Source organism: Falco biarmicus, chromosome 4, assembly GCF_023638135.1.
Source record: "Falco biarmicus isolate bFalBia1 chromosome 4, bFalBia1.pri, whole genome shotgun sequence".
NCBI classification, from domain to species: domain Eukaryota; kingdom Metazoa; phylum Chordata; class Aves; order Falconiformes; family Falconidae; genus Falco; species Falco biarmicus.
In genome coordinates, this window is record NC_079291.1 from 63,067,684 (window position 1) to 63,093,036 (window position 25,353).

Genomic DNA, 25,353 nt, shown 5'->3' on the forward strand with positions numbered 1-25,353 from the left:
CAATCAGAGCCCGTCATGGAAAGAGCGGGGCCTCGAAGGCGGCGGAGGCGTGAGGCCGCTGCCGTGTGAGGGCGGCCATGGCAGTGGCTGGGCAGAGGGGGCGCGGTGGGGGAGCCCCGGCCGGCGTCGCGCTGAAGGTGGCCCTGCGCCTCGGGGTCGCACTGCGCTCCGTCCGTGCCGCGGTGTATTTCCAGGAGCAGTTTCTGGACGGAGGTTGGGCCGGCGTAGGGGTTAGTGGTGGCCGGTGGGGCAGCCACTGGTTGCGGCGCTGTGTGAGGTGAGTACTTGTACCGTGGTTATTGACCCCACTCTTGTGTTGCTGCCGGTGTTGGCCATGCGGGACAGCCAGCTGGCAGAAGAGGGGGGTGAATTCCGAGTACAAGCCAGACCTTGGGAAGTTTAAATCAGTTTAGTTTTATGGAGATGCAGTGTGGGATAAAGGTACATGGGTTTCATTCAGCATAGGCTCTGGGAACCACCTCTAAAGCTGGGGATTTCCCTTTACAGATGTGCCATGCGTGGCAATAAAAGTTTTTTTTCTTTGCAAATGGAGAAAAATATAAGTTTGACTATTACACTAATATCTCTACGGGTCCACAAACAAGCGAAAATGCTAAATTTTATGCTGTGTCCCATGATTTAAACCATTTAGTAACAAAGGGAAGGCTCTGGTCATTCAGTACACTGCGAAACATGAGCAGCAGATAGACAGTGGTGGGGGATATGTTAAGAGTTTTTCCCTCAGATTTGGACCAGAAGAATCTAAGTGGAGATTCACATTATTACATTATGTTTGGTGAGTTTGTAGTTATTTCTTCATTACTAAAATGATGGCAGTGCTGTTGTGCAAGTCTTCAAAGATGGTTGTGGAAATGGTAGAAGAATAGTAAAGGAAGGCTGTCTTAAAAAAATAAGGGTGTTGTGATTGTAAGGAGTTTAGTTCTTCCATGCTTGAGAGATCTCTAAATATGTATTTACAAAATACATATTTATGCAAACATTCTGAGCTGATTTGAAGCACATAACTGAAAATGGTTAGAGTGGGCGTAGAATAAAAGTAGTTGTTCAGCAGGATCTTTTTAAGATCTTTAACTAAACATACTGCAGACCATTATCAGCCCTTATATATTTGTATGTAGTTTCCAGTGTCTTGGTGTGCACATCAAAGTAAAATTTGTCATTATGTATCTAATATATAGTTATTCATCTTGTGCCATAGATAACTTTTTTTGGTTTGCCTGGATTTTTGTGTTCTGGGGTTAGTTCTGTAACAACTAAATCTCAAACTACACAAAATCAAATTCTAAAGTAAATTTAAGGACTTTGAGTAAAAGCTGCATCATCCATTAAAAATGGACTGGAATACATCAAAATATGTGGGATGGGACAGATGTCTAGCAGCATTGGAAGGAAAAGGTAAGCAATCTGTATTTTTCTGCAAAGAAGTTAAGGATACAAAGCATATAATCTCTTTGTAAGGCCAAATATTTGTGGATCTGAGACAAAGAAGGTCCATGTTATTTTAAATTATAAGAATAAACACCATCCAATCAAGAAACCAATCAGATGCAAGGTAAGTACACATTTTCAGAGATACATAAACTTTAAAATAAGTTACAGGGATATTGGGAAGAAAAAAAAACCCCAACCTAAACCAAAAAAAACCAAACAACTATTCCAAATATGTAACACCTTTGAGAAGTTCTACTTTTCACTGTATTTTAAAAATCACTTTAATTTTGGGTTATTCAGATGTTTCCTGGTTCATGGTATGTTGGCATGCATTCATATGATTATTTATGTTGGCATACATATGATTGCATTCATAATACATGACACTGATACAGGAGGGAACAGGGTTCTGAGGGTGCTACATGTCACTAAGAAATGTATGTCATTGTGTTTCTTAATTTTAACTTTCATTCCACATTTCCCAGTGAGAGATATATATATCACACATATATATTTTGATAGAAATGTAAGATCCTGGGTATATGCTTAACATTTTTACTGTTAACTTATGTAGTAACCCATTTTATGTGCCTTTGCTGTAGCTATTTGGGATCTAAATAACTTGTATTTTATATTAACTAAAATAATTAATTTATCTGCTACTGGTTTCAATCTTGAGATGCTTCCTTTTGCCAGTCAGATAGGGAATGTGTTTTCTTGCAGCACTTTGGTTTTGTTCAGAGACCCAGACGGCAGGACTGGAAAATAGATGTAAAAAATGTCATTAATTTTACTTTTCCCCCTCTAGGAGAGTTTGGAAATTATTTTTGCTTACTGCTGCTCATGAAAAATCTATCAGAAATTAGTATTATAATTCTGATGTCAGGCAGTTCCTAAGAGGTATATTTAAGGTTCTAAAAATTTTACTTTCTTTCCTTAAAAACCAGGCTGACAGATATACACATCTTTATACTTTGATTATAAGGCCAGATCAGACTTACGACGTAAAAATTGATAACAAAATGGTTGCATCTGGCAACTTAGAAGATGATTTTGATTTTTTGCCACCAAGAAAAGTTAATGATCCAACAGTGAGGAAACCCACTGACTGGGATGAGCGAATGCAAATTGATGATCCAAAGGACATCAAACCTGAGGTAATTTGCTGTCCTTATTCTGCATTACTGGATTATTGCATTTCTGCTGCATATGCGTTTGACACAGTTGAACTGTGAGCTAGGTTTATAGCTTAAACTTCCTGTGTCTTTTTAAAGGATTGGGATGAAGCTGAATTCATCACAGACACTAGTGCTGAGAAACCCGAAGACCCAAGATGCTGCTGCGAATGGAGAATGGCATTATGCTGTGGTCAAGAATCCTCTGTACAGAGTACAAATAATTTTGTAATCCTAGCTATGGATAACACTTTAAGCAACTTTTCTTTGCCTGTGTTCAGAACTCGTGGTTTATCCTAGGGGCAATGGAAACCAAGGCAGATTAATAACCCAAATTAGAGAGGAGTTTGGCCTCATCCACAGATTGACAACCCAGATTAGATACTGAAGTCTGGAGAGTACAGTTATGAAAATATTAGCATCATTGGACTAGATATCTGGCAGGTAAGATGTCTTTACTGGAAAAGAAATAACTTGTCTCTTACTGAGTATATAGCAACCTGTTTACCCTTTGCATATAAACATTATCTGTTGTTTTGGGATCTTGGGGTCCTATGACTTTTAACTTGCTCTTTGTAAATATATGTATAAAATAGAAAGAGCTGTAAGACATGCTGATCTTCTGTTGTAGTTACTGTTTGGATGGTAGTCATCTACAGGTAAGTGAGGGGCCTAAACTATTTTGTGTAACTACTGTAAAGTATGGCTTACTCCACCTGACTTGGAAGCACATAACTGAGGCTTCAAGCAGCTCAGTTACTCCTGATTTACACAAAGATTAATGAGGAAAAACTGCCCTCTGGGGCACCCCTGAGATTTTCCTCTGTCTTAGGTTTGTTGACTAGCCAGTGATGAGACTTAGAGCAGTGAGGTACCTAAAGTTAAAACAAGTTCTTTAGATTCTTGAAAACAGTTGTCCAAAAAGAAAGAATTCTTCATCAAATTCTGGGGTTCTTGACATGATTAATTTATATTGAATATATGATACAAACAAACTATTAAAAAGAAAAGAAAGGTAAAAACTCTTTAGAAAACAAAGTGGCATCCTGGTGGGTTTTTTTCCCCTATTCCTTCAAAGGTGAGAGCTGGCACAATTTTTGACAACTTCTTGGTAATAGATGATAAGGCTTATGCAGAAGACTTTGGATATGAAACATGGGGAGAAACGAAGGTAACATGACATTCTTGGGTCTGTTTTGGTTCTTTATTACCTCATTTTAAAAATCCCCTGTTTAATCTGATCAGGAACTTATCATGAAACATGAAATCTTAATATCAGGGTCCTGAAAGGGAAATTAACATAATGCAGATTGAGGAAGAGCAGGAGCAAGAAAGGGTTATAGAAGAAAAATACTTGGAGCAGCAGTTTAAGAAAAAGCTAGAGAGAAAAAAAGAATCTGGAAAGGATAGAGCAGTGAGGAAACACTATTGAGAAGGAGTTTTAATGGTTATTTGAAAGAAGTTAACTTTTTTTTTTTCCACTTAAATTGCTTGGTGCTCTTTTCACGTAAGGATTTTGATATTTTGTTAATAGCTTGTTGAAATCTGCACCAATGGAGCTGTACTAAAACTGGATTTTGTAAAAAAATTCAACATTACAATTTGTAACCTGCTTCAGTTATGTTGAATAAAAATACCATGATATAATTAAATGCTCTGTAGAAGAGGTTAATTTTTTTAATTAAGTCTTTTTAATTTTAAGTCTTAACACTGCTAAAATCTATTAAAAACACCTGTAATAAAGCACTAGGTTTTGGAACCATGTTACACTTTTTCATGGTTTCATATTAAATGTAAAATTCATGCTTATCTTTGTTAAGGAAATATCAGAATAAGCTTTTTATGGTATTTCATTAAAGGGTTCAGCATGTCAATGTGTGAAGTGTGTTTCATAACATACTTCAAACTAAGGAGGAGATAAGCTTTGCTAAGCTTCTGTAGTAATTGTGCACCTGTCAAGAGTTTCACAGATTACTGCAGCTGCAGAGCTGCTGCCTGGGCTGCTCTCAGCTGTTCTGCCATTGCTTACCTGCTGACAGAACATTCTAGCTGTCTCTGGGTGGGACCCCAGTGATAGTAGCCTGGCCATCCCCAAATCTGTCCTTAGAAGTGTAAATGTATTCAGACAATGTTTCCCCCCCCCCCCCCCCCCCCTCCTTCAGTAGCCTGAAATGAATACGGTCAGTGCCTGGAAGCCGTCTTAAATATTACATTTTTATTTTTTTTCTAATGGGTGAAGGAATTTGAAACAATGAATGATGTGCCTGTTTTTCTGTCTGACCTGTCTTAAACTCAGTCTTGTCATTTGTTCAGTTGCTTCTTTTGTCGCTTCTTGGGTCCTTCCGCTCTTCTGGATTTCCTTCCCCTGTGCTCCAAGAACTAAGGCTACAAATTCAGCAAAAACTGAAGCTAGGCACGCAGAGCAATGGTTCTGCATTTACCTCCAGGCTGCCCTGCTGCTAGCTGAGGGGAGTTTTGTGTGGGAAGGAGATAGGATCTGTGGAATCCCATTTCTAGCCTATGGAGCAACTGAGGTCAAATTCTTTAGCTCGTGCTGTCCCGTCAAACAATTCAGTGATGCTGTGGGATGAAGCACTTTGTATTTTAATAGCTTTCAGTCACCCTTCACCTTTTTTCCTTAACAAATTTCTGTTGATTTAGCTTTTTATGGCCAGTGATCTAGCCACGTTCAGGCCGCCGTTCGACATTTATACCTTGCAGTTGGGGATTCGTTAACTTTGTTGTATTTCATTGCAGAGCTTAGTTTGGTGAAGCTTGTTGTGATGAGGTTTCTTGTCGTGAAGTAAAATAACTGGGTTTGTTTGGATGACCTGTACCCAGCTTTGTCCCGGTTAAAAGGTCGATCGGTGGTGCCTCGATTGAGTTACCTGGAAGAACATTCCCCAGGGCAGCTGCAGTCAGCCATAGCCCTACTTTGTCCCCGCCGTAGGTGGGTCCCCGCCAGCCTCGCCCGAGGCGGCGGGAGGAGAGCCGTGCCCGGCAGCAGAGAGGCTGCGGGACGCAGGGGCTGAGCCGCCCCGCAGGCCCCGGCGCCGCCCTTCCAGGCCAGGCCCGGCGGTGCCAGGCGCGGCCGGGTCGGTTCCCGCCGCCGCTCGCCCCGCCTTCCCCCCCGCCCCGGCCGCTGCTCGAATCAGTGGGAGGAAGATGGCGGCGCTCATCCCTCTTAGCCAGCAGGTAACAACCGGCGGTTGGACCCTGCCGAGGCGGGGGGCGGCTGAGGGGGGCGGCGCGGCCCACTGGGCCCCGGCAGCGGAGCGGCGAAGGGGGCGCGGGCCCTCCCTGCTGCGGGGCCCCCGCTCCCGCCGGCGGGTGCAGCCGGGGCCGGGTCGGCGCTGGGGCATAGGCCCTGCCTCGGCCCGCGGCGGGGAGCAGCTGCTCCGGGGAGGCTCAGCCCTCCCGGAGCAGGCGCTGGCTGCCGGGGGGGAGGGGGTCATGAAAAGCTCGGGCGCCCTCCCCGCGTGGAGGCCGCGGGGCTGCCCCCCGGGGTAAGGCTGCAGCCGGGCGGGCAGGTCGGGTCGGAGGCCTGGGGCTGGGACCCGCTCTCTGCTGGGGACGCTGGCTCTGCTCACGGTTCCCCACCACCACCACCACCCACCCCCCTTTTCCGCGGTGTGATACCCGCCTGTTGCTGTTTGGGTGTCATGACTGTGCTTAATATTCGGGAGGTGCAGGGGCAGCGTGGCCCTGGGCGTGGGTGACTACGGCGAAGGGCTTGGAGTCTGGGGCTGAAAAGGGGCTTTTCCCTCTCTTCAGTAGGAGGGTGAGGCTTCTGGGGGCGTGGGAGACCCTCAGCCTAGGGCTGCTCCCACACAGGAGGGCGGCAACCCCCCCCCCCCCCGCCCCGAGGGCCTGTGTTTCGAGCCCTGGTTTACCCTTTGGGAATCCTTCAGTAGATTTTTGTTGTTATCATCACTACAAGTTTCTGGATTAATTTCTCACCCAGATAACTTAAGCAGCGAGGTTGCTCTTTATTCTTTTCCATGCTCTTGTGAAGATAGCCAGTTTACTTATTTCTTTTAAAACAAAAAAGCGACACCACTCCCATATACCTTGAAATTAAAACTGTTTTCTGTACTGTGGCTAGGCCAGTCAGGAGTTCAGCACAACTGCTGTTGGTAGTCCGCATTATTTAAATACATCAATTTCCTTTTAATAACAGGCTTTTATTCGTGGTAACTCTGAAAATTTACCCTTCCATTCAACTTATGTGATTCTTGGGTAATACTGTCATTTGTTGTGCGTCTTATTAAGAGCGTGCACTGCTTTTTAGCTTCTGAATAGCAGCAGGAGTCCTGATTAACATCTGTTTAATTAAATTAACATGTTCAGAAACATCTGAAGACGTCCCTGCACATACAAACTATTATTAGAAATTTTCAAGTAATGTAGTGCAAAATACATACGTTAAATAAACTCTGGCCTTTTTCGAGTTTTCTTGTTGTGGAACTTCAGTAGTATGTTGGTAAAAAATGTATGAAGTATTTATACTGAAAATCCTTCTGTGGTGTTATTTAAATTCTAGTTGACATTTGGAAGTCTGGCATCAGGGGTATTTTGTATAGCATACTGTGAGGGGAAAAGGGTCACATTCTGTGAAGATCTCAGTTTAAGATAGAAAAAGAAGTTTTAAAACTGGAATGCTTCCATTGAATTAGTTGGAAAATAATAACATCAAAATAACTATCAAGAGTAATCTAGCTGTAATCAGGGCGTTAAACAGAATTTCCCTGGAAATTAGTAAACTTCCTCTTTTAATAGTCTTGATTTCATGATTACTGTAGAGATACATGCTAGTTACAATAAAATGCCAGAAATGGTATTAAAAGGAATAGGAGAGGTTACACGTAATGTTGAAGCATGTTCACTCAGATATAAGAATATTAATCTGAACGTGTTGGGAGCGATTAACAATATGGCTAATTCAGGCACATGAAAATGTTTAATCATGTTTGTTCTCAGAAATGAATTCTATTATGGTTCTATTGTTCTATGAAGTTACATTTTTATGATGTTTTTGTAAAAGAATTTAGACAAAAGAGAATAGTGTGCAAGCTATTCAATGTTTCAGGTGTCTTTGTTTCAACTGGCTGTGCATAAAAGCAGTCAAAAAGCAAGCATGTAAAATCAGTTCTAGGAGTTAACAACTGAAACTGGATTTATCTTTAACTTTATTTTCTTGGCTATTTGATCACCACCTCAGTGGTCTTTCTACTGTGCCACACGCGTTTGACCTACAGCTTCTGAACATTATGGAGAGTTATGTTAGAGATACTGGGGCAGCACAGATCGTTTCGTAGCTTAGACTTCTGAAGCAACAGGATACTCAGCAAGTAGAATAAGGGCAAAGGTAATCTTTCTGGGACAGCAGCAACCTTCTTTTGGCTCTAATCTTTGTGGAACACCTTGGGTTTTCCCCTTTCACAGTACCTATGTTCATCCATCTTACAATGTGGCGAGAGTGGCTGAAAGAAAATTGTGAAACAGGAGGACACCAAGGAAGATAATTTATCTGATCCAGAGTTCTTTGTGGCCCTGAGGTGATCTCAGGAGAGAGGATTGCAAGGACATGGCTTTATTAATTGTTCTGGTGGCAGCAGTTTATGCCTGCCTTTTTCCTAGACCTACATTAAGGGACATGGAGATGTCTCCGTGTGTGTGTACTGTGTACCACAAATGCAGTGTACCAGATCTGCTGTGAAAGTGCAAGTTTGAGACTTGGAACTTCACAGTTGTACAGGAACTCAACTTAGAGGTCAAACAACAAGGCACCAGGGTTCTGAAGCATCTGTTTGGCAGACGGTGTAAAGCGTTGGCCATAGATGATGTTTTGGGGAATATAGAGTAGTTAAACTGTAAGTCAAACTGAATTGCTATATTATAGGTTATGTATCCTTTGACCGCTCATCAACTGCAAACTCTTCAAAATGTTTGTCTCTGATTGCTACCATTGACACTGTCTTGTGTAGGTTCTTCATCAGCAGGTATCATCAAATGACAGAATCCTCATGAATGATGGCGATGTAGTCACGTGTGGTGACAGGGAGGTAGGCTATTTTTATCACTTGAGCCCATTTTGTCTGGTCTGCTTCATCACAGAGATGCAGTCATTTAGGTAAATTGGTCAGAGAGGCTTAATCTTTGTAAAATTCTGCAAGTATAGAGAATCGAGTGATGAAGTGTTTTCCAGCAGCACTTGGATGAATATATTGCTGTGGAAGAAACTTCACAGCATTTAAGCACATCACCCTGGATTCCTGCCACCTCTTTCAGGTAAGTTAGCTGTATGTCGTGTCTGACAGTGTCAAATGAGGATGACAAGAATGTCACTGATGGGATGAGATCACTCAGTACTGCTGCTGGAGTGGTTTGCTCTGTGTCTGAACACTCTAGGATACTCACCAAATCAGTTAGCGAAGCTTGTAGTTGTCTTTAGCTAGCTTCTCTGAGCTTTCTGATAAACGAGATACGTAGTTTGCCAGTGGTTGACTAAAACATACTAGATCTTATTCAGAGCTGGATAGACTATTTCCTACTTCCACGTTTCCTCTGAGTGATGTGTTTCCTGCTTTGGACAGGAACACAGTGCTTATCCATGCCAATCATTTACAAGCCAGCAAAAAGATGAGTCTGATTTATGAGTTACGGTTGCAGCTTTCTTCTTCTGAAGTCCTGTCCAGCTTCTGGAAGAGTGAGAGCTTCTAGAGGGTACTGATGTTGGAGAATGCAGCGGCTTATTTTGTTGACAGATACAAGTGAAGTAGACGTAAGATGCTTAGGAAACTCTTCTGAAATTTTTCTTTTCTGGCCAGGTAGAACTATTGATCTTCAAAGAGTCGTTGTTTGCTTTCATTTGGTTAATCAGATTTAGTTATTTTGGATAGCTCCTTAACTTAAGATTTGGCGTGTTTATTGTAAACTTACAGGAGGATTCTCTTTGTGTAAAATTTTCATGCACCTCATTTTCTTTCACCACATTTCTGTCTCCCTTCCCCTCAGTGTATGCAGGGCACCCAGAAATCCATGTGGATGAATGACAAGGAAGAAGGCAGTGTTTGGGAGGTGACATACCAGTGATCAGAGTTAGTGCAAAGCAATAATTTATTGGGTGTCTGACTTGGGTCATTTAGGTGGAGGATTGTTTTCCCAAGCAGGCTTTGAGATGTTTCCACATCTCAGCGTCTCACTCATTAAACTGTGTTTATTGGGTTGTCTTGTTGCTTATTTTTTAAGGCCTTTGACTGCTCTAATGGGGGACTTGTTTGAGACGGGATTGTAGCTGTTTTGCTGTTGGCATTGAGGCTGGGGAATGGTGTGGGGATGTAACCTGTGTGTGGCTAGAACTTGTGTGGCAGTTGTAGGAGACAGGTGAGAAGATGGATGTTGAGGCTCCTGCCTCTTCTGGCATTTCAGTTCCCATTTGCTTGAAATGTCAGCAAGAGGGAAGAGGAATCTGCTTGTTTAGTGTACCAAAAAGGCAGGGCCTACCTTTGTGTCTGCTGCTTTGGTTTAATACAGGGATAACACCAGGCTGATATCCTCAAGCAACATTGTCAAGGATTTGTGACACTTGTTAATTAACGGTGTGTTCTATTTTCTTTTTCTTTTGTTAATCTGTTTTAGTTTAAGATCCTAGTCCTGAAAACACAAATACGGGCGTATTTTGATACCAGGGCGCTGTGTGTGTGGAATATTTTCTGCTGAAAATATTCCATAAGTGCATTTATGGAATAAATATGGGACTGAGGAGGTAGTCAAGTCAGCATTACATTGAAAACTCTGCCTTTGTTACAGAAGTTCTCAAACTGATCTGAAATAATTTGGAAAGTAGTTCAAAGCTGTTCTACAAAACCTTATTACCATATAGTGTTGTTATTAAAAGTGCGAGTATAAGTATGAATGCTGGTGAGTAAGGAGTTTTAAGAGGTGACAGTAGTCTGTTGGCTGCAAGATTGGGGGGATCATTGTTATCCACACTTAGATTTCAGGTATCCAGTTTGGAACACAGCAGATTAACATACCATTTTATATTTTTGGTCGAAGTAATACACAAAGTACCATACACTGTTTTGTTTGGGTTTTTTTTCTGTATGTCCCTAAAGGTGGGCTAATTGTGATTGCAGTTCATTCTTTGTTTTCCTAACATCTCCCATGTTTTTCAGTTTTCTACGGGGAATCCATTATATGAAACTTACTACAAACAGGTAGGTTCTTCAGACATTTTTTAAAAACAAAGTGCAATTTCATCTTCCTCAAGATTTCCTTCTCATTCCTTTCCCCACTGCAATGCTAAACTTCTGTAATTCTCTCTGCTGAGTGGTAATGCATGCTTGACCTGGACCTTTTTGACCTAGAGACAGGAGACATTTAATTTCTTGACTCTGCTTTCATGACAGACATGTTTCAACTGAATGTGAATTTTTATCTTTCAGGTAGATCCAACATATACGGGGAGAGTCGGGGCAAGTGAAGCTGCGCTGTTTCTTAAAAAATCTGGTCTCTCTGATAGTATCCTTGGAAAAGTAAGTTGAAGGAATTGGGTAATGCAGTAATTATTGGTACACTCGCTTACATGCAGCTGACATTGAGCAGAAGGGGTTTGCAAAAAGGAGTTTGGTGGAATGCAGATCAGATCCACTGAACGTTAGGTTAACCGCAGATCAGTAATAGCTCCAAGGTATTGTTCTGAGTTTCACAGGAATCTAAAAGGAGACTTTGTCTCATGTAACACTTTTGTTGTTAACTGGAGAATTAAAGAACTTTGTATGTCATAACTTGACAACTGCAACAAACAGTTCAGGAAGGCATACAATATGGACTGTTGAACTGAGTTAAGTTTGATTTTAAAATGACAATTACTTTTATTTTGTATCTCCACAGATATGGGATTTGGCTGACCCAGAGGGTAAGGGATACTTGGATAAACAGGTAAATGAAATGTGCCTGTAGACCTCTTATGTTACCTTCCACAGATTGGCCTTGTTTTAAGAAAACAGTGGTATCAGTAGTATCGGTAGTAGCTATCCTTCAAGCTTTTTTTTTTTAAGTTTTCATTTACAAGAGGAGGTTTTTTTTCTTAGCACTGCTGCTATCCAAGTATATTACTTGGTGAGGCTGCTGGAGAAGTTCAGATCTAATTTTCTGTCTCGCTTGTTTTGTAAATAATCTCTGTGATGTACAGATACATAGTCAATGTCTTGCACAGTTACAAGCTGTGATTTTCTAAGATTTATTTCAGAAGCCTTTGTTGCATGGAAAAAATATAACTAGCGTTACTAAAAATAGCTTGGAATATCAAATATCAAGTTACTTGTATATACGGAGGAAATTTTTTTTTAACATTAATTTTTAAGAAAAATAGCTAAAATCTAATTAATTACGGGAGAGCCCTTAAAAGAGTTTTGAAGTTTTCTGCTCATGTTATTGTAGAGTTTTTCCTTGAAATCATAGTTTTCAAGAATCATCTTGAAAAGCAGTGGGGTAGTTGTCACTATGCAGTTAACTGAATGGGGCTATACATCTGTATTTTCTGTCCTTTACTGTGTTGCACGTATACAGTGTTAGTAAAAATCATAAATGGGTTATTGGAGACTGATTTCGACTGGTTGCTTTTTTTAATAGAAAACACTATTGTTTCTAGGGTTTCTATGTTGCATTGCGCCTTGTAGCATGTGCACAGAATGGCCATGATGTTAACCTGAGCAGTCTAAACTTGACTGTGCCACCTCCTAAATTTGTAAGTAATATAGAACTATATGTATGTGTTATATGAGAACTAAGGCTTCAGTTGGAATGCTGGAATAGTTTTCTGTTCCATAAATGTAATGGTTCTGAGACTTCAGGCTGCTGTCAGACTATTACTTAAGACAACTGTGGTCATGGCAGCCATAGTCCTGTCTTCCTGAGCAATATGTACAAGCTCCTTCCTGGACTGCAAAACTGGTTCAAGTTTAACTACAGTCAGCTTGTTCAGGAAGCTGATGTGGCTCAACTCTGGATTTATGAAAAAAGAAAAATAACAAAAGATTATTTTGGGGCTAGGTCAACAGGAGTGTGTAGTAAAAGGCATGACTGCAGCTTTGCCTGCAGTAGCTGCTCTGCAACCTCCTTTGCTTGTTTTAGTTCTGTGTTTGGGTACCTAATGCCCCTAATGCCTTTACCAAAGTGCTATAATAGTATAAATCAGTATGGCTTCTTGTTTTATTTGGGTACACGTGCAGCCTTTTTTTCTTTTTTTCAGTGTAGTTAGGCTTCATGTCTATAACCATCTCTTAAAGTGATTAGTAAGGATTAGAGACAGAAGACTGTGTATTTTTATATAAATACGTATAAATTAAAAATTTCTTTTATTCTTAGCATGACACTAGCAGTCCTTTGCTGATCGCACCACCTTCAACAGAGACTCACTGGGCTGTTAGGGTAAGTGTAAAAGACAACACATTCCATCCATTCTTTAGAAGTAAATGTCTTCCTTGTCTGTAATTTTCCCAGTGAGAGAATTTTGTATCAAACATATTTCCCACTTCGGAAGTCCTCCCTTTCTGATGACAGATTTGTGCACAATAGAGAATATTGAGCTGTAGTTTGAAAAAAGTATTAAACAAGCCTTTGACAACCCCTGGTGTGATGTTTTTAAGACACAATGAATTTTAATCTTCTGCCTGGATTCCTTCCAGAATCCTAGTAGTAGGCACTTTCATGTTTGTATAAAGGAACCCCACTGAGAACAGCAAAGCATTTCACCAAATCCATTCTGAAGTATTAATTTAAAGCTTGAGTTCATATGTTCTAATTGGTATTCAGTGATAACACACAATATATAGCACTGGAAAAAAACAATTTTCGATACATTTGTGGCGATATTTGTATTGAGTTGATTTTTGAACGCAAACATTTTCCAAAGGGTAGACGTTTAATAAAATAATTTCTAATGCTGATGTTTTGGGGGGGTGTTTTTTGTACTTTTTTTTAAAGTGCATGTTTTACTTCAAAGTGGGAAGCAAATTATTTGGAAATAATAGTTTTTGATTCTACAGAGTTTGTCAAAGTTTGTTTAAAACCTGGTCAGCAGTGTTTTAATCAGGATGCATTGTCTTGTTAGAACACTACAGAGACACATCTTGTATGCTGCATGTTAAAATCACTTAGCTATCATAACCTTAGCTTTGAAATTAAACTCCTAAATACAGCTCTGTGGGGTTTACAGTTAAATAACAGCATGGTTGGCGCTTGCAAGAAAGCTTGGAAATTTACAATGAATATATTACTGACCAGTCTTTATTTCTTGCAAGATCTCATTTTCAACACTCACACAGGCACACTTTTTTACTTATTCAGGCTATTTCTTACCAACTAGGTGGAAGAAAAAGCAAAGTTTGATGGTATTTTTGAAAGCCTTTTGCCAGTAAATGGTTTACTTTCAGGAGACAAAGTAAAACCAGTACTGATGAATTCAAAGCTACCTCTTGATATCCTAGGAAGGGTAAGTATGTTGTTTAGTTTTAGCCATTCTCTATTTAGCTTCTTGTAGTTGCAGTGTTAAATAGTTAAATGTTAGTTAACAACATAGATCAGTTTTTGGCTGAGGTTTTAGATTGAGTGCATGCTGTAAAGCAGGAACATTAAGTGCACTCTGAAATCTTCCACTTAGAGGTAAGAATAATAGTAGTAATTTGGGCCCTAGAGTAGATTGGCTTCATTATCTCTGTATTCATTTTAAGAGCTGAAAATTTTGATTTTGATTGTTTAAAAACAAGAAAAAGCTCTCCTAAACCACAATAGCTTTTATAACATTATATTCCGCTGTTTTGTCATTTTTCCAAATGCAAGTTATTAGACATACCATTAAATCTATGCACTGTTTGTGCAAGAGAACACTTTAAAACATCCTAATTTATAGTAGCTGTCAAATTGTCATGTATTTCTTTTCATGTATATTTACAAATACTTCGGAGATCTGAGCTTAATGCATCCATTGCATATTTGCAAGGGAAGCAAACCTTAAATTATTTTTCTGCTTCCATTTAAAATAACATATTCTTTAATGTTTTGCATATTGCTGGGACTGAGAATGAATACATTCTAGATAAGAGATGTATCTGCGTTACATACTTTCATCTCTTTAGGAAGAGCTGCCTCTTTCTCTATGTTATCTAAAAAATTTAAGTATGACTTGTTTTAATTCTGTGCTTGAATATTGTGAAGTACTCTGTCTTGAAAGGCTTTTTATTTTGTCTTGTTATTGTCATGACAGAAACTTGAGAAGCTTTTTCCTGTTTCAGAAAGGTTTGCAGACAGGATAGGGTACTGAGGAAAAGGCAAAGGACTCATCAGCTAGCTTAAATTTGTACAGGGGTCCAGTGATAAAGCTGGGAGTAGAGTTCAGATGATTGAGCTTCCATCTTAGCTTTCCATTTGCTCTACTCTACAATCTCCAAGTCCTATTGATGATTAAATGGTGCTAGCTGATGGCTGAATATTAGAGTACACAAAGTCTTTTATCCTTCTAAATCTCCTGCAAGTTTTGTTGACTGCACCTGACCTAATAATGAACTGAAATTGATAGATGCCTAAATTCTGTCCTATGGAAAATTTGGGGGGGTGGATGTATTTTTTTGACTAAAAATTAAAACTAGAAATCTAAGAATGGAATGCAAATTAGAAATTTACTGACTTTTCTAAAACATTTTAACTTTCTTCTAAGACAAACTTGGACAATCGGGTAGCCCATACCCTCCACACAATTCTGAAGGCCACCTTGGGATGTTTTTAGTCAGGTTGATGACTCCATAACTGCAAAATAGAAAGATGAAAAAAACTGCCTGTGTTGCGTCCAGAGTATGTTAGAGCCAGTGTTGATTCACATTGCCAGAAAACTCTAATCCAGTCTGTTTCATCAGAGAATGTTTAGCTAGGTCTAATGTAACTAATACAATCTTCTCAAAAAGGAGTCTTTAGAGGGCATGCTTAATATGATGGTGATTAACATGAAAAGCACAAAATTTAACTTGTTCTCCAAATCATTATGTTTGTCATAATTGCTGTAGGTCTGGGATCTCAGTGATATTGATAAAGATGGTCACCTGGACAGGGATGAATTTGCTGTGGTAGGTTGCTTTAAATTCTCAGTTCACAGTGTGTCTGCTAGAGCAAATCACTCTATTTTTTCTGAAGAGCTTTGCAGCTTTCTCTGCTACAGTCGCCTGTTCTAATCTAAATTATTCACATGGTTCTATTAAATGATCTCTCTCAAATCCATCTACTGACTCTTGGCTGTCATCAAGATTAAACTTTTTGGAATTACTTTCATAATTATCTGCTCTGCTTTACATCTCTAATCTTACTGTCTTTGTTTTACTAATATGTGAATGACTGACACTGGAAAATCGTGTTGCTTTTTCTTCTAATTATTAATGGTATCTGACCTTTTTGCCTTTGCAGGCAATGCATTTGGTGTATAGAGCTCTTGAGAAGGAGCCAGTTCCTTCACTATTACCCCCTTCTCTCATACCACCTTCTAAAAGAAAGAAGACACCTGTCTTTCCTGGTGCAGTTCCTGTTCTCCCTGCAAGTCCTCCACCAAAAGACAGCCTCCGTTCTACCCCATCTCATGGTAGTGTCAACAGTCTGAACAGCACAGGGAGTTTGTCTCCTAAGCACAGCATCAAACAAGCACAGGTACAAATCTTTTTTTTCTCTGCTCCCACCCCCACACCCCCCTGCTTTTTTGTTTTGTATCAGTAAACTGCAGGAAAAAATAAAACTGCTTTTTGATTTCTGCTTCATGTGAGCACTTTCTGAAAATGTGTGTGTTGTTGGATGATTTGGGTGGAGGGAATGAAGTCAGAATGGTAAGACTTGAAAGAACAGAAGAAGAGTGAATTTTAGTCAGAGTGACCATGAGGTAGCAAATCTTACGGGGAATCTTCACTTTTCATAGAAAGTGAAACCATAGAAATGTTTTATTCATGTATCTGCTTTAATACCAAAGAAATAATTAATCTACCTTCTAAAGCTTCTGTATTACTAGCATGAGGACTTAGTATGGCCACTTGGGTCCATATTTCCAAAGAATGAATTCTTTTCAACTAGTGAATAGCTGTTTATCAGTATTTATAATTCAGATAAAAAGTATTAAGCTAAAACATTCATGGGAAAAGGGGAGATACCTCGTTAACAAACAGATTTGATTGTGCAAGATGTTCAGTGCATGCATCTGAATAATGTCATATATACTCAGTGTATTGATAAAAACTGTTTATCTTCCTTTGAAAAACAAAATTTTGTTTTACAGCCATCTGTGAATTGGGTAGTGCCAATGTCTGAAAAAGTGCGATACGATGAAATTTTCTTAAAAACAGACACAGACATGGATGGTTTTGTGAGTGGCCAAGAAGTTAAGGACATTTTTATGCATTCAGGTCTGTCTCAGAATCTCCTAGCACATATATGGTAAGAATTCCCTAGCAGCTGTATTTTTGTAACTTGCTGATCTGGGAAGTCAGATTATCCAGCCAGAACTGTGATCCTAGCATTAAAAACAAACAAAAAAAAAAAACCCGCAAACCCAACCTCTTTTACTTGTCCTATTTGCTGCACTGCAATGTGTAGGCTGTATGGAAAAAGAAGGGAAAAATAAATACTTGCTTTGCTTTTCTGGGAAAGGGATATAGGTCAGTCTGAATTGCAGTTGTTTTTTTAAGTTTTAGTGCTCTAAATATTTTCTCAGAGTAGCGATCTTCTATTCAGTTAAATATGTCTAATAAAATACTGCTCTGTTTATGGAACTCTTTCACTAGAATAAGCAAGCTCTGATGAGTCTGAATCAAAAGAAAATTGCATGCATGTGTGTATTTCAGGCCTCTTGGTCCAGGAGAAATAAGCTTTCCTTGTTTATAAGTGTGATCTATTTTTTACCAGGGCTTTGGCAGACACAAGACAGATGGGAAAGCTAAGCAAAGATCAGTTTGCACTAGCAATGTATCTCATACAACAGAAGGTCAGTAAAGGGATTGATCCTCCACAAACATTGTCCCCCGATATGATCCCTCCCACAGAGAGGAACACTCCTATACAGGTAAGTCATTGATTATTTGTAGATAATACTGAGCTTTGAAAGGAATGGGCTTTGAGTATTAATTGTGTACTTTTTTTTTTTTTTTTTTTGGTAAATTGGTAAAGAATTGCCAGTTATTTTTTTCTTATCTCCTCTTACAAAATTCTTTAACATTTGGAAATATAAATAATTTTTTAACAACACAGGACAGTAAGTAAAGGAAAACGCATAGAATATTCCATAAATAAAGGAATAACAACACTGTGAAAAGTCTAGCATGAAAAACACTCCTTTGTTACAGAGAAGGTTGGTAGTTTTTTTAAACTACAGGGAGTTGTTAAAAGCTGGTTTAGTAGCCTGTCCCTGACTCTGATCAGTACCGAATTCCTCCCAAGAAAATGTAAAATTTTTTTGATGGCTGGATGAAGAATGATGACTTCCTAGGTTCTGGGAATTGGTGGTTGATTCATCCCACGTAGCATGACAGTCCATAGTCCTGTATCCATCACTGTTAATATCATTTTACTGGAGCAGTTAATTTTTACTGAACCCTGCTTTGTTCCTTTTCTCAGTAGTGTGTTAGTGGATTTCTGAAAATTATACTTCTGTCATGTTAACATATTAATCTTTTCTATAAATGATATAGTATTTTCCCTTATATTTTTTATTTCCCTAACCAGAAGGCTTTTGAGCATTAAATATATTTTAGTTGTTGCTGTTGCTCTGGTCCTTTTAAGGTTTTTCCTATATACTTTTTCTATAGACTTTGTCAGGTTACTTGACCTCTGTAGGAACTGAGATCTCAGCACTAACAGAAATGCGTCGTGTGAGTAATTGTAACATCCAAAAGAATGCAAATTCATTTATGTAGCTACTTGTAACTTTTTAAAAGTTTTTATTTCTACACCTTCTCCTGTTCATTTGCTCTTGTTTTCTGTGACATTTGTTCTTGGCATGATGATAATGTCACAGTAGTGTGAAGTTACCAGTGTTGGCTCTTGACCCGGTGATACTGCTTCCTTCAACAATTTGAGATACATTGGTCTGTCAAGAAGTTTTGACAGGCAACTCAGCGTTGGCATATTAAATTTACTCATGTACCAGTTCCCTGAAGCTGTGGGCAATAAATTTACATTGGTGCAAGAGCTTTAAGCTTCCCATTACTTTCAGTTCATTGTATCTTTTTTTTCATATACTATGTTTTTAGCTGAGTATAACATGAAATAAACTGTATGCTACTGTGGACATAAAAGTAGTTTTCTGTTGCTGCGGAACAAAGATGTGTATTATCCTAACCAATGCAGCAGCTCACTTTAACATTTCATAATCATAGTGGGTAACACCTTATTACAACCCTGTACAGCATACAGTACAGATCTCTCAGAAAATCTCTATCTGATCTGAAAAGATAGAAGTGATATTAGAAGCTTTTGATTTGCTAGATTGAAGAATTAGTCTGGATTGTTGTTTATGATTACTTAATGGCATATTAACAAAAGAAATGCTCACCCAGAAGTGAGGACTTAATTAACTTATTTAAACTGTATATTCACCTATTGTTTCCTAAAAGAGAGTCACATTTTACTGTGCTATCTGTTTGTGGTTTGTTGGTTGGGTTCTTGGGGGTTTTTTTTGTATTGGATAAAGCCAAACTTTCTGTGGTTATCACAGCAATCTCAAAGTGAGCAAAGCAAGCAAACTGTACTTTATTCTTTTTTAAATGCTATTTAAAAATGATAGGTCTCCTGATTTGTCATACTAGCTGTGAGTTCAGTGTTGCAGTTTTTGCTCATTTGCAGTGATTTTTTTTTTTTTCAGAGAACTAGTAATCCGTTTTATAATACTGACAAATTTTGTACCAAAGGCTGAGATCCTTTCTTAAAAACTTCTAATGACAATTTTCTTGTCTAAAAGCAAGGGCTATCCTCTGCATCTTCCCTGATCTACACCTGAATGGCTTAGAAATGACCTGCAGGAAATTGGATATAATTGCAGAAATTGGCATTAATTTGTGGCAGGGCTCAAGAAGACTGAAATCACAGTCTGATTTCATTAAATTCCCTGAAACTTTGCTACTGACTACAGAAGAGGTGTTCTTTTAGGTTTTGAGTTTTAATTCCACCATTGCCTGCAGTTTATTTTTTGACATTGTGCATGTCCTTTAACCGCTGTGTATTTTAACTACCCCATCTCTTCAATGGCATAGAGAAAATTTTCCTGTGTCACTGGCAGAATTGTGTGGCATGCTCAGAGGTTGCTGCATGATATGTTGATGTCTCCCTTAGAATTTTGCAAATACATATAACGAGGATTGTGTCCACCTTTGTTACATCTTCTGTTACAATTTGCATGTTAATAGACAGTTTCATTCTTAACAGGATAGTTCAAGTTCCGTTGGATCAGGAGAATTCACAGGTGTGAAGGAACTGGATGATATTAGTCAAGAAATTGCACAGCTGCAGAGGTAATAGTTGTGGACAATTAAAAAAAATCTTGGAGAACCAATTAAGTATATAGTACTTAATGTCCCTTACTTTTTGTTTTCTTGTAGTCAGTTTATCATTACTTGTCACTGAAGTTGGTGGCAAACATCCCAATGATACCCTACAGTTAGCCAGTTACATAAAGCCAGCCTGGATTCTACCGGATGACTTCAGAAGATTATGGAACAGATAGTATTTTTTGTGGAGTAATTGATTTGTGTACACGTTACTGCTTTGAAGAATATGTTAGGATATGGGTTAGCATTTTTGGCTGCATGGTGTTTCCAGAATAATATTTAATTGATTTTTGCATGTGTGTTGTATAGTTTTAACTAATCGTGAATACATGTGCTTTTTTATCTTGCAGGGAAAAATATTCACTAGAGCAGGACATTAGGGAAAAGGAAGAATCAATCAGACAGAAAACCAACGAAGTCCAGGTAAAAACTCTTTTTATCATTATTAGTTCTCATTTTAATCTAAAGTAATATACAAGGAATTAAGCATTCTTTCTTCTATCTTTCCTAATGTCGCTTCTTTCCTCATCTTGCTTCTTTCCTCCTTTCATGGGATTTTCCTCTAACTTACAGAAGGATCTTTATTTTTCTGTTCTCCATCAGAAATATTTTCTTCTGATGCTGGTTAATACAAACAGAAGATGGTATGTGAACAGTTTAAATGTCTTTTTTGTTAGTTCTTGGCTAACACTGTAATTTAAGAGAACATTGTTCAAAGAGTATTAGTTTTGATAATTAGGATAGCTCAATTACATGTGCTCTGTGTCCCAGTCTCTCCATCTCCTGGGCACTGATTTGTTTCCTGATGTCTCATGCAAGTTCCTGCATAAACAAGATGTATGCATGCAGGGAGTAGCCTGTATGACTTCAAAAATCTTTTGGATATTGCTAGGCTGTTCATCTGTGGTAATCATTCCTGTAAGACCACAGCTAAATGTAAGTTACAAACTGTGGAATTTTCCTCAGGAGCTGCAAAATGATTTAGACAGGGAGACGAGTAACTTGCAAGAGCTAGAGGCTCAGAAACAAGATGCACAAGACCGCCTGGATGAAATGGACCAGCAGAAAGCCAAACTGAAAGATATGCTGAATGATGTAAGGCAGAAATGTCAGGAAGAAACACAGGTGGTGAGTGTATGTTAATTCTGGATGTGCTCAAGAGTATTGTGTCTTTTGTTGAAGGAAATGCTCTTTATTTAATGAATAAGCTTGCTTTGTTTATTCATTTTTACCATAAATAGCAATTTCCACACAAATACAGAGGTCAAGAAAGGATTTTTCTAACCTGAATAGCTTTCATAATGGTCTTATATGGGGGGTTGAACCAGGTGATTTCCAGGAGTCCTTTTCTACATAGTGCATATTTTGATCACTGTGAACCTCATAGCTATTCTGAATTAAGTGGGTTTTCAGGGAGATACAGTTGCCAATGTAGCTAGCACGTTGCCTTAATGTAGAAACTCGATGTGTAAGGTCATGTAGGAAAGTGTATAAGGTAAGTCACATGTAACTGTGTAGTTTTAACTCTGATAAGAGTTAAAAATCAACTTTATAATACTTGATGAATGTTTGAATGGAAAAGGAGCCAAGTTATGAAAACTACTTTTACCTTTAAAATCATTACCTCTATAATTAGTATTTCTGTGATTTAAAATACTAGTATTACTTGGGTTTATTGAATGTCCAATGTGCTTTCATCAAGGATTTTGTGTACCATCGTATGAAGAAGTGTGCAGTTCTTCATATTAAGTTCTTGTTATCTTACTTCACAGTTGATAGGTTGCTTTACAACTTTATATTATTTATTATAAATTCATAATTACTGAGTTGCATTTATTTCAAATTTCACTCTGTTTTTTTTAACTTTTGTTTCAGATTTCATCACTAAAAATGCAGATTCAATCTCAGGAATCAGATTTAAAATTACAGGAAGATGACCTTAATAGAGCAAAAGCAGAGCTGAATCGTCTCCAGCAAGAAGAGACTCAGCTAGAGCAGAGTATCCAGGCTGGAAAAGTGCAACTTGAAACAATAATCAAATCTTTAAAATCAACACAGGAAGAAATAAACCAGGTATTCGCTGTAGTTCATACAACTTCTTTTTTTGCTTCTTGAAAGGCTGAGTTGAACATCACCTAAAAAGGTTATTTTTCAGAAGGGGGGGCAGGGAAACGGTTCATCTAATTGTTTGACTGGTGCTTAGTAGGTTAATTCCCAGTTTGTCAGGTAAAGTTCAGCTCGGGGCAGGGGAATGCAGCTGCCTACCAACCATGTTTAACAGCAATGCAGGAATGACAGTGTTACTGAATGTGTAACTTACTAAAGCATTTTTCTGTGTTTAGGCAAGAAGTAAACTTTCTCAACTTCAAGAGAGTCATCAAGAAGTCAATAAGAATATAGAAGAATATAATGAGGCTCTCAATGGGATTCATGGTGGTAGTCTGACAAATTTAGCAGACATAAGTGAAGGCCTTGGGCAGATGGAAAGAAGTAATTATGGAGCTACGGTAAAAAAAAATAACTGTTTTTTAGTGTATTTTACAGTCATTAGGTTTGTGACTTACACCTAATCTGAAATAATTACTATGTTTGTTTAGTTGGCTTTTGGTACGTTAGCAAATATTGTGGTCCCTGCGAAGCAGCAATCTCCAGTGCAAGGCAGGGCAAAAATGTTAATGCCAGTGGAAAGCCTAATTTTTAAGCTTTGGGTTAGACCTTGGCTAGGATTTTGTGCCTGTGTAAACTGTAACAGTATGGGCATGTAAGCAAACTGTAATTATAGAAAGGAAGAGGTAATGTTCTCTCCTGATTTGTAACCTGTCACACCTTTAGTCTTAGCAGGTAGGACTTATTTCCTATTCAGGTGTTCTGCTTTTTTCTTGCATGTTCTCCAGTTTACCAAGGTGACGCCTTCTCTTGCTGTGAACTTCTCTTTAATCATGTATTTTTTCTTATTTCCAAAAGAAGCTGTACAAATGTCTCCTTTGCAGGGAGCTATGTTTATTACTCATTTCAGTAAAAAACATATTCCCTTCCCAAAATACATATAGTTCTCTTCTGCTTAAGCAATTCTAGCATCATTTATCTCATTTATTATATTTTCTTTTAATCAGTATTTTTGCCAATTCATAAGATCTGTCAGGTTCTTAAAGACTTTTCCAGTCAATTTCTTTTGAGTATCAGTTGTTGATTTGGATATTTAACAATACGCTAAATCACAAGATTTTTATTATTTATTTTTTTAGTCTGATTCTTTGCTTAAATATACAAGTTGCATACTTGCTTGAATCTACTTGCACATATACTTGGTGCTTCCTCACTAGGGAAATGTATTTTCCAGCTCCTCGTAAGCACAGTATTTGCTATGGATTTAGTATGAAGTTAAATATATGTCATGTATAGTGTATTAATAAATATTAATCAGGCATAATACCTTTATGCCCTGCTGTACACTTTCTCTGTAAAAACAAAATGCTCAGAAGAAAAGTGTAGATTAAAACCAACAATACATTGAGATATGTGGTCTTAAAACACTTTAGTTTCTGTGCTTGCATGGCTTGCATAAACTTTGTTTAATTTCCAGTGGAAACTTCCAGATGCTTCTCTTGCAAAACCTAAGAATGACTTACTGGAAGAAAACTCCAGTATATGTTCATAGTAAATTTTTTAAACCATTGTGGCCCTTTCCTGTTTCTTAATTCTTCCTTCCTCTTTTTCCTCTCCCCACCTTCCTCCCTGCTGTTCTGGGAAGTATTAAGACTTCTTCATTTGCATCTTGTAAAAGGGCAAAAGAAATACGGTACCTTTCTAGTGTTGGAGTTGTTATTAGATACTTGCTATGTTAGAATTGAATGGCTTTGATTGTCAGTGGAGCCCTGTTGTACAGGTGCTGTATGCACATATGGCTGCTGTGGCAAGGACTGGTTTCATCGATAGGGACCCAAAACAGACGAAGGACAGGGAGGGGTATCATAGCTTGACAAAGCTGTAGGTTGGCCTCTGCTGACAATCCTCTCTATCGTCAAAATGTGGGGGTGACATTCTACCTGCTGCGTAGTGCTTTGTAATGTGAAATCAGTACTTGGAGCTTCAAGCTCAAGAATGAGTTAACAAGAAGCAATCTTGAGTATGACTGCTGAGTACTGATTTTTTGTATTTGTAGTCCACAAACGATTTGTGTATCCTTTCCTTTTAAATAACAGTCTTACCTGAATCTGAGCTGTAAAATAACTGGGAGAGAAGAATTTTTTGATAGTGTGATGGTTGGGCGTTTGGTTTGCTTTTGTTATTTAAGTATTTGAGGACTGAATGTATTAATATGAGAAACAGTTTAATCTTTTATTGTTGTATGTATTCTCTGTTAGCCTTGGGCTATGTATTTCTTTTTACTGTGTGATTGCTTCTGCTTAGAAGCCATGTACTCAGAAAGTTCTTTAGGAAGTAATTTTTAAGATCATTAAACAGGAGCCAGGATACCGTAGAATTTCTGCTAAATGGGTAACTGAGTTTTTTAATCATGGTAAGTTGCTGTAAAGATTTTCCTCTTAATTTTTAGGATGATCCATTTAAGAATAAAGCCTTGATGTTTACCAATAATTCACAAGAATTGCATACAGACCCATTCCAGTCAGAAGATCCTTTCAAATCTGATCCGTTTAAGGGAGCAGACCCTTTCAAAGGCAGTAAGTGATGAATGGCTTACCTGAGACCTTGAAGACCAATTGTTGAGTAAATGATGTTTTCACAAATTTTATCACCTTGCTAAATAGTGGATAAACCAAATTATTTTTCTATTCTGCATAGGTGATCCATTCCAGCATGATCCTTTTGCAGATCAACCACCTGCTCCAGCAGGTAAGAGCCCTTTTGATGACAGGACAGATGTGATATAAACAGTTTGTAGCCAAACACAAAGATTTCCAGGGTTGCCCTGGCTTCAGATTCTTGGTTTGCATGTGGGACTGTAGAAACCTGACAGGGTGTGCATTCAGGTTCAATATGTTAATAACATGCGTATAACTCTTTATTAAGTCCATAACCTTAATATAAACATGTACTTGTTCAGACTTAGTAAATACCTTGTTTAGAGAGGTATCTGGAAGTTAATCTGATTTACCAAATCGGTGTGTGTGTTTTATAAGAAAAATTGCATC

The 25,353-nt window shown here is 38.5% G+C and overlaps 2 protein-coding genes across 10 annotated transcripts in view; both read left to right on the forward strand.

Annotated features, from left to right (window-relative positions):
* Nucleotides 1–77: 77 nt before the first annotated feature.
* CALR3 (calreticulin 3) lies at nucleotides 78–4,279 on the forward strand. The gene is given in 12 exon segments (XM_056335061.1): nucleotides 78–213; nucleotides 283–444; nucleotides 596–634; nucleotides 637–731; nucleotides 733–800; nucleotides 1,480–1,573; nucleotides 2,400–2,609; nucleotides 2,727–2,780; nucleotides 2,782–2,841; nucleotides 2,928–3,071; nucleotides 3,706–3,798; nucleotides 3,907–4,279. Coding segments are annotated over 12 exon segments (1,308 nt in total). The 3' UTR covers nucleotides 4,060–4,279.
* Nucleotides 4,280–5,725: 1,446 nt separating this feature from the next.
* EPS15L1 (epidermal growth factor receptor pathway substrate 15 like 1) overlaps nucleotides 5,726–25,353 on the forward strand; it is a 45,945-nt gene continuing 26,317 nt past the window's right edge. The window contains exons 1-20 of one of the 9 annotated variants that reach the window (XM_056334611.1): nucleotides 5,733–5,822; nucleotides 8,615–8,692; nucleotides 10,808–10,849; nucleotides 11,078–11,167; nucleotides 11,526–11,573; nucleotides 12,286–12,381; nucleotides 13,002–13,064; nucleotides 14,002–14,127; nucleotides 15,692–15,751; nucleotides 16,086–16,322; nucleotides 16,939–17,096; nucleotides 17,565–17,721; nucleotides 18,464–18,526; nucleotides 20,079–20,164; nucleotides 20,551–20,623; nucleotides 21,167–21,328; nucleotides 22,076–22,273; nucleotides 22,543–22,707; nucleotides 24,756–24,882; nucleotides 25,004–25,054. In XM_056334611.1, coding sequence (XP_056190586.1) covers nucleotides 5,793–5,822; nucleotides 8,615–8,692; nucleotides 10,808–10,849; nucleotides 11,078–11,167; nucleotides 11,526–11,573; nucleotides 12,286–12,381; nucleotides 13,002–13,064; nucleotides 14,002–14,127; nucleotides 15,692–15,751; nucleotides 16,086–16,322; nucleotides 16,939–17,096; nucleotides 17,565–17,721; nucleotides 18,464–18,526; nucleotides 20,079–20,164; nucleotides 20,551–20,623; nucleotides 21,167–21,328; nucleotides 22,076–22,273; nucleotides 22,543–22,707; nucleotides 24,756–24,882; nucleotides 25,004–25,054 — 2,110 coding nt within the window. In that variant the 5' untranslated portion in view covers nucleotides 5,733–5,792. Of the gene's footprint in view, nucleotides 5,823–8,614; nucleotides 8,693–10,807; nucleotides 10,850–11,077; nucleotides 11,168–11,525; nucleotides 11,574–12,285; nucleotides 12,382–13,001; nucleotides 13,065–13,982; nucleotides 14,128–15,691; nucleotides 15,752–16,085; nucleotides 16,323–16,938; nucleotides 17,097–17,564; nucleotides 17,722–18,463; nucleotides 18,527–20,078; nucleotides 20,165–20,550; nucleotides 20,624–21,166; nucleotides 21,329–22,075; nucleotides 22,274–22,542; nucleotides 22,708–24,755; nucleotides 24,883–25,003; nucleotides 25,055–25,353 lie in introns of those variants that run through there. The other 8 variants (XM_056334604.1, XM_056334608.1, XM_056334605.1 and 5 more) reach the window with 8 other exon arrangements.